This window comes from Etheostoma cragini, chromosome 2 (genome assembly GCF_013103735.1).
Source record: "Etheostoma cragini isolate CJK2018 chromosome 2, CSU_Ecrag_1.0, whole genome shotgun sequence".
Taxonomy (NCBI): Eukaryota; Metazoa; Chordata; class Actinopteri; order Perciformes; family Percidae; genus Etheostoma; species Etheostoma cragini.
The window spans coordinates 1543077-1557749 of NC_048408.1; the positions used below are offsets into that span (position 1 = coordinate 1543077).

The following is a 14673-nucleotide window of genomic DNA, read 5'->3' on the forward strand; positions in this document are numbered from 1 at the left end:
TCAAAAGTTCCAAAACATCGATTGTGTTATTTGTATGGATCCCCTATATGAACATAATAATTGCAAACATGGCATTTGATTGGAGGCTAGTCTCCCTTTTTCCCACATTTCATCATTAAAATAGTCACATTTGAGCATTTAATTGTTATTTACCAGGAATTATGGACCGGTATACATGATAAACTATGTTGGATTGTGGAGAACCAGGTTCCATTCAGCCATAGATTGTTGGTTGTGGGAGATGGGTCAATCCTAAACACATAATAATATACAGACACATTTTTTTTTAAGAGGATGGAAGAAAGAAGGGGTGCGGTTAATCCAGGAGTAGGCTTGTGAGATGGCTAGGGTGGCGACGTTTGGAAAAAGAACATAAATGGTTTACCAGATTGGATGTCTATAGTAGAAAATGGCACCTGAACTTTCTGGAGGGCTCCTTAGGCACGTTAAAGACGTTCTCTGGTTTAGAAATGAGGTTGTATTCCTTCCACCGCTAGGTGGGTGTATTTGAGTCACTGAGTCATTTGTTTTGGGTTTTACTTAGAAGATTGGGTTTTGAAAAACATCCTCCTCTGTAGCGCTGTGGAGGAAGGTCCTTCAAAGCGAGACTAGGGGTTCCATGACTTCAGACTTCAGTCAGTGCATAGTCAGTTGTCCGGCAACCAATGCATTGGGTATATGCCTAGTTATTAAGTGTAGCGCGACTCATACCTCCTATGTTGGGCTCCGTGCTGTATTCCAGTAATTCGATGCTGGTTAGCCTGGGATGTTAGCGTTAGCACATAGCTACTGCATGTCTTTACACCAGTTGACTGGTCCTTTAGCGTAGCAGAAATCCAAAAAGCTACAAGCAGCTCTCCTGGTCCCCTTGCACCATCTCCCTACGTCCCAAACGCTCCATGGCTTTCAAATGAGTTTCAATTAAGCTGAGTTTTTGACAAAAATTGCCAGTGACAGTGCTACAGATTTATGTTGTCAGTGACCCAACCACATAATAGTTGACTTCAAGCTTAAAAATATGGTAATTGAGTCGTAGTACAGTGCACTAGTGAAAATTATTTGAAGTCCCTAGTTTCTATTAGTTGTTGTTGGAAAGATGGTTTGCCAAGAATGTCCAAAAAGAAAAAGAACTCCGCAGGGAAGCCATCTGGGCCCGTTGCTTTATTGAGTGCTTTGTGAAATTTGTCTGGTGTAAATGGTTTCTCTGGGTCTTGGTCTTCTGTTAATGTAGGCAGGCTTTTAGTAATGTATTTATATTATTGATGTTTGGTTCATTGTTTGATGTCTATATACATACTAAGATAAGTGTCTTTCCCACTGACTTTTATTTTCTAGCTGAGATGATATTTTATTTTTGATGAAATGGATTTTTGAGAAATTCCTATGTATTATAATATTCAAAGTGCTTTTATTTGCTGGATTTAATAATATTGGCTTATTTATGTCAGACAGCTTTAATTTATATTTACAATAACAGTCTTTTCTAACTCTTTTAGTTTTAGATTGATGTGTATCAGCTGTCTCTGTTCACTTCTTCTTGTTAAATAAGTAGAAAGATTATTTCCCCCTGTATGACTGTTGCGGTTTCCCATATTAATGTTGGTGAGCTGACTGGAGGGACACAATTTTGTTGAATAACATCTCTTGGAGTCTTAATGGCACGGAATGGAAGGTATAATCATCAACTAAAGGCATGACTCTGTCTTGCTCGCTCCCTACATTTGAGCAATAACCTATATTTTATTTTAGCTGATGCATAAAACGACAATCTGCATCAGTGCTTTACAAAAAACTTCCGCATAATATTTTCCTAACCTTATGATATGATAATAAACGCTTCACTAAAAGTATACTCTGTGTGTGAAGCACACCACCTCACACACATCAACTATCAGGGATATATATATATATACACACACTGCATGTTATGGGGCATTTTAGGCAGGTCTAGAAGCAAGGACTTTGTGATAACTCGTGTAAAGCAGACAGTTCGATAGGGCAGTGTTATCTCAAATCGCACAAGGCTGCACTAGGTACTCAAAGTAGCAAAGACAACATTTCAATCAGTAATTGTTTGTCCCTGCTTCCTTTACTCACATATTGTGACTGCTAAGTCTTTCTTTAAACACAGTTTTTATTTGTTTTTGTTCTGGAAAAAAAGTTGTAAATGAATATGTTTGCTAGTTTCCATTAAAGACAAATCTGGCTCGGACTTTGCAAACTACTAAAAAAGTCCACTCACGCATTTCACAGCACCTTTAGCTGAATGTCCAGCATTACCTGCAACCTGATGACAATGAGTCAGTTCAGGAGTCAGTTCAACCCAAATGTTTTCCAAACCTACCATCAGCATGAATAAATGAATTTACCCAGCCTCCCCCCCCCGGCTCCCTCGGCTGTCACCATCGGTGGCGTGGCAGCCATTTGATTTATCGAAGTGAGTGGGAAACTATGAAGCTTACTTTGTGACAGCCCAGAAGCTTTAAAATATAAGATGTCATTGAACTGATGAATGGAGAGAGAAGAGGATGAGCTTGCCCGCTGGCGTCATATGTCACTGTCCAAAGAGATGAGGGACCCTGCCTGCCGCCCTGTTACACCGACCCAAAGGCTCCGGTGGGGAAGCTTTCAATAAAGTGGCTGGAAGAATCAGAAATGACATAGTGTGTCTGTGTACTGCATATTAGACTTTGTTAAACTTATTGTGTGTGTCATATTACTTAATGAGAACCAGATTATTGCTACAATCTGCCTATGATTGTTGCTGTAGCCTACATGTTAGGAGAAAACTGTCATTTCTAAATGAAAAAAAAAACACATGCTGACATGGATAGATTTTCCCTTGCGAAGCTGACAAATACATTTGAGTAATGGGTATCCTTTTATCTGAGTAAGTGTCAGATTTGCTGCGATAGGAGGCAACAAGTAGGAACATTAGCATAGAGCTCAACAGCAACTCACAGTGCTGCGTGAGAACAACAATGGGGAACTGTGACTACAACATCAATCAATACAGTGTAAGGAAATGCACCCCAGTTATTAATTGTTTGCCCGAGCACCAGAAAATGCAATTAATACACTGAAATTGGGCCACTAGCTACATACTGTACACCTTCGCGCCAGCTGAGATATATATCATTCCTTGCATTCATGCAGTGGTGGAATAACACTGTTATGCAATAACACTGCTTAACATGTGTGCTGCTACTATTTATTCATTATTAATGTTTACCATTACAACTCCTAAAATACTGTATCATAAAAATTCCTTTAACTATGTAAAAACCGTGCATATCCACACTCCTTATAGTTCTTTATTTATATTTCTAATCTGATATTTATACACTTTGTGCAACTGTAACATAGAATTTCCCTTTGGGGATCAATAAAGTATTTGTGATTCTGATTCTGATTTCTATCCTTAAATTACTTTAGAAAAGTACTAATACCAAACTGTAAACGTACTCTGTTAGAAATAGTGGCTGTTATTAGTGGTCCCCCGCACTCATTTTATAACCAGAGGGGATTATAACTAGTAACTAAAGCTGTCAGATGAATGCAGTGGAGTAAAATGTAAAACATTTCTCGCTAAATTGTAGCGGAGTAGAAGTAGAAAATGGCATGAAGAGAAAAAACTCAAGTGAAGTACCACAAATTTGTACTTTAGTACAGTAATGGAGTAAATGTAGTTACATCCCACCACTAATTCTGCATGGCCTTGGTGGCTGAGGAGGCAGTTTTATGTTACGGCACGCTAAAACCTACACGAATCGCACCAAATTATTTGATGATCAAGCTAAAAGTGGTCACATTAATGTGACATCTATTTCAGTTTTAATGCATCCTTGCCATTATGTGCTTTGTCTGTTTATAGCTCTAATTTGTAATGGGAGAAAGAGGAATAAAGATGCCTGTTCATGTGACAATATGTAAGCTTAAATGACCAGTTGGTAATGATAATAGCACCTCTTCGCTCTGCCGGCCTATCTCCCCGATAATGCTTTATAGCCCCAGAATAAACTCCACACTGGGATTATCCAGCCATGTCTCAAACTCGCTTGTCACTGTTACGGCTCTAAAATCAGCCAGACTAATTAGAAGCTGGACCGATGTAGAAACATGCATTCATCTTGCTAACAAGACCGACTCTCTCCCCCACAGTTGTACAGTTCATTGGATTTTGGAAGAAAATGGCAGCTCATCCACGAACGCGTCACGCCAAACAGATTCTACTGGTGAGTCAACCCTTTTTTTCCACATTCTCCTTTTCTCTTTTGACTCTGCTCCTCTTCTCCGAAGTTTCCTTTACTTTAAAATGCAGTAACTGTTGTGTGCTTGTGTTCTGCGCAACTGAGCTAGTAATATTGACGGCGTAGAACAAGGTGTGTGACCGAGTGGTGTTGCTGCTGAAGTTCTGCACATTATCTCCTCCTCTTAAAAAACAATCAGGCAGAGATTAATCTCCTCCTTCAGAACACACTTTGCATTCCGCGTCCGAGGGCATGTCACACTCTACTTCATTTCATTACATCACATCCTGCTCATATAAGGCATACTTCGCATAAATATATATATATATATATATATATATATATATATATATATATATATATATATATATATATATATAGTCACAGAAAGAAATAAAGACACAAAAGCTTGTAAAAAAGAAATCGGAACTTGTAGTTAAAATTTTAACGCATAAAACATATTCACACACCCGTCTTCCGAATTGACTTTAAATTCACATGTGTGGGTGCATATTTTTATACAAGTTAACATAACAGTTCAGTTTTGTGTGCTACCAGTGCTCACATCAACCATATATGACCCCTTCATAACAGAGGGAGGAGGTTTCCCACAGATGCATTACACGCAGATACAGAAGCGTATGTATAGTATGAGGGGGTATGACTTATAATGGAACCCGGGACGTCCCTGTCACTGCTCATCCAGTCACGTCTGCTGCTCGCTCCCCTGCAGTGTGCCTGCTAGGTCAGAAAGTGCAAACTCATCACAAATGTAGGCCCGGATCTATTCCAGCTCATTGCCCCTCTCCCCCTCTCTGAGGTGACTGGGGTATGCTACAGATTGCCGGTGGCTGTATCAACGCTAACTTGCATAAATCTGGATAAAACTTCCGTGCCACCGCGGTATAATCCTAAATAATGTGCACAATCCATCGCTGGCTTCGCCTTTCCCCGCCAAAGCCCCTTCAAGGACATCTAAACACGGGATGGGCCTTAAGCAATGGCCAGGCAGGCCTCCAGTTGGCTGCATTTAGACAATGGCATCATTTGCCTCCAAGGGATATGAAATATCGCCACAATGCTGCATCCACGCAGTCTAATCCACAAGCTGTGAAATGAGCAAGAAAGCAAGATTTTACCCCGAGATGTACTCACAGACCCTGCACCACCCTGTCAACGAAAAGGACACTGTATATGTCTTTGTATTGTTGCATTTCGCTCGAAGGGAACAAGGCGAGAGATGCTGTGAATATGCTTACCGTAATGTGGAATTTAGAATATGGGGAAAGCATTCCTGTACTCTCCAGACACTAACAGAGGTAGCTATAGCAGGAGCAGAATGCCTTTGTCAGATTCTTGTCCCCTTTTCTGTTTCCACTGTGTCCACCCTTCAACTGCACTGACTTTCTGGTATGTCTTTGTGCCTTTTTCCCCTTTACATCCCTTTCTATTAATTAACGTTATGGTTATGTGTTCTTCCCCTGTCTGTCATTCTCCACAAGGTCTGTCTCCGGGCTCGATAAGGAGCTAGATCTGGTCCACATGGAGGCACACACGCCAGATGGAAGTGAGTGTCTCCTACACACATATGCAGATCAAAGAAGAGGAGAAAAGTTGTCTCCAGTGAAAGAGCACTGGCCCGCCCCACCAATAAACCCAGTGCATGATTCTTGCTTAATATGGCCTTTCTTCTCTTCCCTTTCCTGAATGTCGGCTCCATAACTCCGAATGGCAGCACCACCAAGGTCTGCCAAAGGGTATATAGGTGAAACTGTTTATGCCATTCCATAATGTCGCAGCGGCAGTCTGAGATTTCAGCATGGTTTTTTTCTCATATAACCGTGGTGTGAATGACAGGCCAAAATGCTTGTTTGTGATATCCACACATGATAAGAATACATATGCTACAAAGAGAGGCAATTTAGTCTGAGAATGATGAAGATGTCAGGCTGCACAGACTTCTGGGTACCACTGTTATTACCATTCAATGATGCTCTCAATAATAAATAATGTATGTTTTATAGATAAGGTCTTGCTTACAGCTCAACATACTATATGAGAAGCATGCCGATGCAATTTCATGCTTTCTGAATGTCTTCCTATGGGACAGATGTGCAGTATGTCACATGCAGAGCTCCGATGTGCACAGAAGCTAACAGGAACTACCCATTCCCTGGATACATCGACATCAGCTCTTTGGTGGTTCAAGATGACTACATCTTCATCCAGGTAGAGTTCTAAAGAGCTAGACTTCCTTAATTCTTGGTACATGATGAATTATGCTATGTAGACATTATCAACCCTGAGTAAAATGTGTCCATAACTAGCTTATCTGTTTAGTATGAGATGTGGGTGTGTATTCTATAATTCTTGTGTTATTTGTCTTTAATTATGATGAGTTTTGAGTTTCTAAGTGACCACAATAGAGTGGAAAGATTTAAGAAAGTTAGAGAAAGCTAGTTTTGGCAAACGTGTTAGCGAACAGGGGTCTACTTAAATGTAAAGGAGATTCAGAATGACACAAGCATCCAGTTGGATAGCTTTCTGGCCACCTGAAAATGCCTGTTGAACATTTAATTCCAGTATTCACTCAATGTCTTCTGTATTGATTTGCTGTGCTAGCTCCACAGAAACATTTCATACACCATCCTCATACACAGTGGTGTTTTTGTATCTAAAAAAATTGGACGGGTACAATTTCAAAAGATTGCCTACATACTCTCATTCCGTTTATGCGTCAATAAACCACATTGCTCTACAAAACTGATCAGAGTAACGTGTACATAGTTCGTTGTGGCTACAGTCGTTGGTTTTTAAGTTACTTCACTTCCACACTTACATATGCTGCTCGTACAAACGACCCACAGGGTCTATTTTAGGGGGAGGAAAGTCTCTGATGAGTGTAGATACTTAACAAGCTGTGTTGGTCATGTAGATTATGGTGTGTCAGAGCTTTCTTGATGGAAATGTTTTTTTTTTAACGGAGGTCTATGAAAACAGTCTTCAAAGTACAATGTAATAAAAAATGTCTGAGTTGGCATCATTGACCAGATTCATTCACATCACACATTCATATTCAAAACATTGCTGAAGCACATTTATTATTAGACCATCATGAAGCTTTATTGGCACTATTTTTCACCTGTAGGAGGCAAAGGTTTCATATCAATTTCATCAAAACAATATCGCTATGTAAAACTCATTTAACTTTAAACTCAAAGGAACGTTTGTGCTTTGTTTTTCTGTGAAGCCAATCTAGTTTTAATATTCAGTCTAGCCAGTGCCCAGTGTGTCATATTAATCATAATTTGTGCGATGGAAAAATCTGAAATGGTAATATCCTGAATTCCAAGTAGCGCGGATGCAATTCATGGGCTTTATTTTAATTTTCTCTACAGCATGAATATTATTTACTTTGACAATGTGTAAATGAGGTTTCATGCATTTAAAGTCAACAGGAAGATTCATACCTAGTCAACACAAAGCTTTCAATTTTATTTAAATTCACCTCCAAAAATGGTTCTGGTGCATTGTGTCGGTTAAAGGTGTTTTCAGCATTTGTGTTCATGAAAAAAATATTGGGATGGGTTTTGGGTTACCTCATCACCTCTTCAAATGTATCTACTTCCAAAGTTGGCTATTGACCAACTTACGTTGAAGCATGCAAAACTAACTCCACTGTTTTCAGAGCTTTCTGCTTCTCAACTTAAGGTCTCTACACACAAGGATGTTTTTTGTTTGCTATAATTTGCACTTCAATATCACTTTTTGAAGCTATTTTTGTCATGAATACTTTCACGCAGAATGTGAATGATTTTTAAGCAGTGATAACGCAATGTTATTGTTCTTAGTAACTAGGTTGGTTGTTCTGAGCAACCATGACATGCTAGTTTGTGATAAATTGGGCTTAATTACTGTGATATCCCATTTTATTGGGATCTATCTATCTATCTATCTATCTATCTATCTATCTATCTATCTAACATTTTGGCGAGGAAAAAAAAACTAGCACGGCCATTTTCAAAGGAGTCCCATGACCTCCTACCCAAAGATATCTCAATGAAAATGGGTTCTGTGGGTACCGACAAGTCTCCTCTGTATGCCACTTATTGCTAATCCCTTGCAATTTGAGGCAAAAACTGTGCAGTGTTTCTTATGCAGTAATTTTCTAAAATTGTCTATTTGAATATCCCTGCATACTGGAGTTGCATCAATTGGTCCTGACTAGAATGCTGAGATTCTTGTGGGTAATTGGATTCAATGAGCCAAAACGTATTCATCTTTGATGATGCTAGTGCCCTAAGTAGCCATTTCATTGTTGTGAGACCGTTTTTGAAACTTGATCTGCTGTCTAAAATGAGCTGTTGTGACCACAAAGATAAAAACAGCTTCAAGGCAAAATAGTGAAAGAAAAAATTATAAATGTATGGGAGGAAAACACACTTCCAAGAAAAATTAGGTAATTGACTCTGAGTCAAAAACAACTGTCCCATAATTTAAGAAAACAGCTGTTCACTAAATTGACCTCAAGTCATTCCACTGAGGGCATCCAAAAGTCTTACGTCCTGCTCCCTGAGGTTTTTTTCCAAGCTGTCCTCACTAAGCAGAAGAAACTGCTAGATCATACACACCTGAAGCTCGCCTCTCTAATTGGAACATTCCAATACACAGCACAATGCAGGGGTGGCTCAGGTGAGTAGGCTTTTCTCCATCTTCGACCGCTTATCCGGTATCGGGTCGCGGGGGCAGCAGCTCCAGCAGGGGACCCCAAACTTCCCTTTCCCGAGCCACATCAACCAGCTTCGACTGGGGGATCCCAAGGCGTTCCCAGGCCAGGTTGGAGATATAATCTCGCCACCTAGTCCTGGGTCTTCCCCGAGGCCTCCTCCCAGCTGGACGTGCCTGGAACACCTCAGACCAGGAGGCATCCTTACCAGATGCCCGAACCACCTCAACTGGCCCCTTTCGACGCGAAGGAGCAGCGGCTCTACTCCGAGCTCCTCTCGGATGACTGAGCTTCTCACCCTATCTCTGAGGGAGACGCCAGCCACCCTCCTGAGGAAACCCATTTCGTCCGCTTGTACCCTGCGGATTAAGGATTTCAGATTTTTTAATGATGGTCTTGTCACAGCAGTGTACATATATTTGGAAGAAATGTTGGTGTTGATAGTAGTCATGATTAATTAATCATTACTGCCTCATGTTTGTGTCCCTTCAAATAAAGTGCTGACCTGGCCCATCTTTAACATTGATAAATAAGGTATGATTAATGGTGGCATACAATTGATTGTATTAGTAACTGAAATAGTGGGTTGGCAAAATGATACCGAGGTCACTACACTGACACAAAAACAGGATATTGCAGATGCATTTTTATAGTTTTTTATAGCTTTATTCACAGCAACATGAGGCACTAAAAAAGTAATGCCTAAGAACAATGGTCATCCAAGTAGGATATGAGGAATTTTACTTTTTAATTGACTTTGAAGAGTATGTACACCTGATTTAATTATGATTCAATTTGCATTTGTAATGCAATGTGGTGCATAAACATACAGAAGCGTTGACTTTATTTGAGGGGTCCCAAAGACGATTGCTGCATTTCCATTTTTTTACAACCTTACACTTTAACTACAGAATTACCAATGAAGAAGACATGACCATAAAATCATAAGTAAATAAAAGCAAAATCATAATGAATCCAAATCAGATGATTCATATATCTTAATTGATACAATAATGAATGTAATACATTGTTCCTGCCTTAAAGCTATAATATGAAGTTTCTGCCTTCCCCTGATGAGAAATTCTAAGTAATGACAACACAACAGTCAGCCTGTCCACATGTTACAAGCCTTCAGTGACCATTCAATGCCCACACCCCTCCTTCACAAGGTTGCTAGTAGCCAAGAAGGACAAGGAGGATTTCATTGAATGTAATCCTACTGAGAAATAAAAAGAGAGTTGTGTAGAGCTGATAGTCTTTATTAGCTTTTTAGCAACTCATGTAACAAATATTCATTAATTTTAAAAGGTTACGCACTAAAGCTTTATGTTATGCATGAGATACTATTCATCCATGTACGTTACTGATAGTTCCTGAACTGCATCAATTAATTAATGCGTTTTAATGCATGAAGTCATGCATCAATTGATAATCAATCATTCATGTACTCATCTTCAGGTTCCTAGCTTTCAGATGACGTATACCACTTGTATGTGGCACCTCCCTGCTACAAACCGACGGTCTACAACCGCCCCGTCCTACAGCGCCAAATGTGCTTCACTAACTAAAGTATTAAGGGCATTATGCCTTTCATAAATGTAAGCAGTTGTAGTAGTAGTAGCAGTTGTAATGGTGCTCTACCAGCTGTTTGATACAACTAAATGTTATTATTCCAAAGAGAATATGGATTGTTAAGACGCCTACTTACCCGAGGCATCCAAGTCCTTCCTCTAGAAGCCTTACTGGCCTTGGCAGCACATTAGACACAGAAATAGAGTTGTTCCCCAACGATCTTTCAATCCTGTTTGACCTCTCCGAAGTCTTTCAAGTAAACTCACAAGCATTCAACCTAAACCACCTCTTCAATCCTAGCACCTCCACATTTTAACACATATGCGTCACAGACGAAAGATCCTGAACGAGATGGGGGGAAAAAATCAATCATACCAATTCCTCTTAAAGTTCAAACTGCCTCTGGTTACCCCGACATCGATCTCCTGTTCCTTCACTAGATTGCACGTTGGACTATTCTGCAGTGCTCACTGCTAGCCGGCTACATTTCCTATCAGAGCTTGTTTTCTGTCTTCTGAGCCACCCAGAGCACTTACAAGATGGGTAAAAAGAGTCAGCCCTGACATACAACATTAAAACTGATATTGCTTCTCTTCAGCATTAAGATACAAGATTGATTTGAAGGTTTTCCTCTAATGAATTTTATGTCATAACGATAAGAGGGAAAAGTGTGATGTGCAGCTGGGGTCTCACTTTACTCTGTGTGTGTGTGTGTGTATATATATAAAGTTCTTAGCTTCCATGGCCTTAAGGCTAATGACAGTTCTCCAACACCCACCAGCCCTGTGTTGTTCTTGCTGCATAAGCTAACAACTAACTAAGCTTGGATTGTTTGCAAATGGTCTAGACCATTATGGACAACTTCTTTTTTCTTAGCTTGCGGACGAGGCTTGCTTAAGCAACTTCAACATTTCTCTTGACAAAGAATAATGAGACTATTGATTGTTCTACGAGATATTTACCAAAGTCCACTTTGAAACCACCAACCATCACTGACACCTAGCGAGAGCAGCATCCTCTGAATGCAAGCCAGGGGATCACTTTAAGTGCAAAAAATATAAAAAATAAAACCTGTGTATCCTGCAGAACCTTGAAAACCAGCAGGACAAAGAGAGATAGAGGGTTATGTGTAAGCTTTCACTTTGATTGATTGGAGAAAATACAATATGGTGTCAGTGATGAGGTTACACATTATACAAGGTGTCCCCTGCATGCAAGCTCCATCACTACAATACTAAGATAAATAGTGAAGTATAAAACCAAAGCTCATTATAATAGAGGGAAACACTGTGGGTATAATTAAATGTATTACAATGATTTTACTCTCTATGTTCTAGGTTCCTACATCAGGACGAGCCTCCTATTATGTGTCCTACAAGAGAGACTCATTTATTCAAATCAAACTACCCAAATATTCGCTGCCTAAGGTAAGTTGCAGCACAATTAGGCTGAATCCCATTTTCCCATCTTACCCCTACCCCTTAACCCTAGCCCTTGGCCCTTGGCCCTTGAAACCAAGGGGTAAGGGCCAGGGGTGAAAACATACCCCTATGAAATGGGACCCCACTTGGTTACATCACCATACAGTATTGATCACAAACTCCTGAGATGCGATCTGCAAGTGTGTCTAATTTATTTGGTTGGGTTTTGACAACAGTGTCAAATATGTCTTGTATAAATTAATTACAAATGATTAAAATAATACAGTACCAATGCAATATTGAATGGTTACAACATGAACACATGATTTAAGAAGCTTCTGCTCGTTTTCAGCCCGAAAGTGAATTCGCTGCTGTGTCCTCTGTGATGCAGGACGGTATATGTAAAGCACATAGCAATGTCTCCAAAGCAAGTAGTGTTGTGCACTGATATCAAAAAAGCGAGCAGCTTTTAAAAAGTGTCCATTAAGAATATGGTTGCAAGTATATATGTGCAGGACTGTATAGAGCACAAAACAAGACTGTCGTCATTTTTAAATCAATTATTTTAGCCAAAATACTTGAGTTATGTGTCTCTTTGCTTGATGCAGCAGCCCTTGTTGCTTGTTGCGCAATGTATTTATAAAGGTTTCAAATAAGCCTGAGTCCTCACTCGGTTCCAAGGGCCATATACCCCTTCATCTACCCCTAGCCCTAGGTCAAAATGAGTATTGGGACAGCCTTTAGACTCCTGTGAACGTGAAAAACCTGGGAGAAGGAGTAGGGGTAGGGGTGAGATAGAGAAATAAGGTTCAGCCTTAGCCTGACAAGTATTTCTACTAGAGATGTCCTGATCCGGATCTCAAATTTTTAATAAGAGCCGATATGGGCATTTTTTAAGTGGGTTGTTCAGGTGCTGCCGGAAATTCCGCCCTCTTCTTGGACCGGATGTCCGTCACCTTCCTCTTCCTTTATGTTGGAATTTTAACCTCCAGTGAATATCTGAGGGCTATGGTTACCTGGTCCTCAGATCTCTGCAGGGCAAATCCAGACAGCTAGCTAGACAATCTGTCCAATCTGAAGACTACGGTTACCTGGTCCTCAGATCTCTGCAGGGTAAATCCAGACAGCTAGCTAGACTATCTGTCCAATCTGAGTTTTCTCTTGAATGACTAATTTACTCTGTGATGAGTTTAGTCCCACCCAAGATGATTCTGATTGGTTTAAAGAAATGCCAATAAACCAGAGCATGTTTTTTACCCCTCCAAGAATGCGGTTTGAACAAGCCAAACCCTCCTCCAATGCAATGCGAGACTACTGGGATCCTAAAGAGATCTTTTTTGGTGTTCAGAGAAAAATTTCAGATTCCTTTGCTGCACTGAGTTAAATGTAATAAGCTTTAAGACATATTTTAGTTACTTTCTTTACATATTATTTTTGTAAACAAAAAAACGGTGTGCAGCTCTATTATCTGAGCAAATTCAAGTATGGAATCGGAACTTTAGGCACATTTCAATATAAAAAAAAATAAATCCAAACGAGACCAGGGGCAAAAAAAAGCCTATTGGGGTACCCTAATTTTTTATAATATTATACATTATTCTATAGATTTTTCTTAATTTTGTTTTTTATGACTCATAGAAATCTATTTTAATTCCAGAATGTCCAACATTTACTGAATCATAGTCTCAATAAAGTATTCCCATTCCGATCCCTGAAAGCTTTTAAATGTGTGATTTTTTTTTTTTTTAAATGCATAGAGCAACAGGCGTCTGTTGCCCCTAAAAAAACTAAAATTCACACTTTTAGTTGTCAGAGTGAGCCCCTTAGTGGGATACACATTACAGTATGTCATCGACCATTTGTAGTCACACCGCAGCATTGATGTCATGACCGGTCCCACAGGGTCAACATGTTCTAATCCGTCACCTCTCTGCTACCAGTCATAACTCCTCTTAATCTCTCCCTGCTCCCTGATAGGATTTACACATTGTCAGCACTGATGAGAAGCAGGTCTTTGCCGCGGTGCAGGAGTGGAACCAGAACGACACCTATAACCTCTACCTGTCTGACACCAGAGGGATCTACTTCACCTTGGCCATGGAAAATGTCAAGACCACTAGGGGCATCGGAGGTAACCAGATGTTGGATCTGTATGAGGTAGGCACCCGATGCAATTGGTCATACAGGAAGGTTTTTATTGATTGAATATAGGAAGTTATAACTTTCATTTCTTTAGAGCATATTTTCTGTCACCCCCATGAGGAATTTTAAGTAATGACACTGTTGTTGCCTCCACATGGTACAAGCCTTGTGTGACAACCCCCCCTCCCACACACACACACACACAAACACACACATGGTTTTTCATACCCCGTTCTGTCAATCCCAAGTTAATTAACATGTCTTTTATGAGGTCCACCAATTGTAGATATCAAGATTAGTTTACTAGCCTGTGATTATAATAATAATAATAATAATAATAATAATAATAATAATAAAAAGAATGTCTTCAGTTGCTCTGAAAGAGCTTTTTGAAGTCTGAGAAAATAACCCTCCAAGATGTCACCAGGCTACACATTTTTAACATTTGGGCATTTTGCAAGGCCACAGTAGTATCAAGTAGTATCCCACAGAAAGTCAGAATATCATATATTTTATCATAATATATATCTCTAATAATAATAAAATATATATTAATATATAT

The 14673-nt window shown here is 39.7% G+C and overlaps 1 protein-coding gene across 1 annotated transcript in view; it reads left to right on the top strand.

The window, feature by feature from the left end:
- sorcs3 (sortilin related VPS10 domain containing receptor 3) overlaps positions 1–14673 on the top strand; it is a 162345-nt gene that overhangs the window by 80351 nt on the left and 67321 nt on the right. Inside the window, exons 4-8 of the mRNA XM_034893776.1 lie at positions 4162–4235; positions 5753–5817; positions 6361–6479; positions 11886–11975; positions 13947–14126. Coding sequence (XP_034749667.1) covers positions 4162–4235; positions 5753–5817; positions 6361–6479; positions 11886–11975; positions 13947–14126 — 528 coding nt within the window. The remainder of the gene's footprint in view (positions 1–4161; positions 4236–5752; positions 5818–6360; positions 6480–11885; positions 11976–13946; positions 14127–14673) is intronic.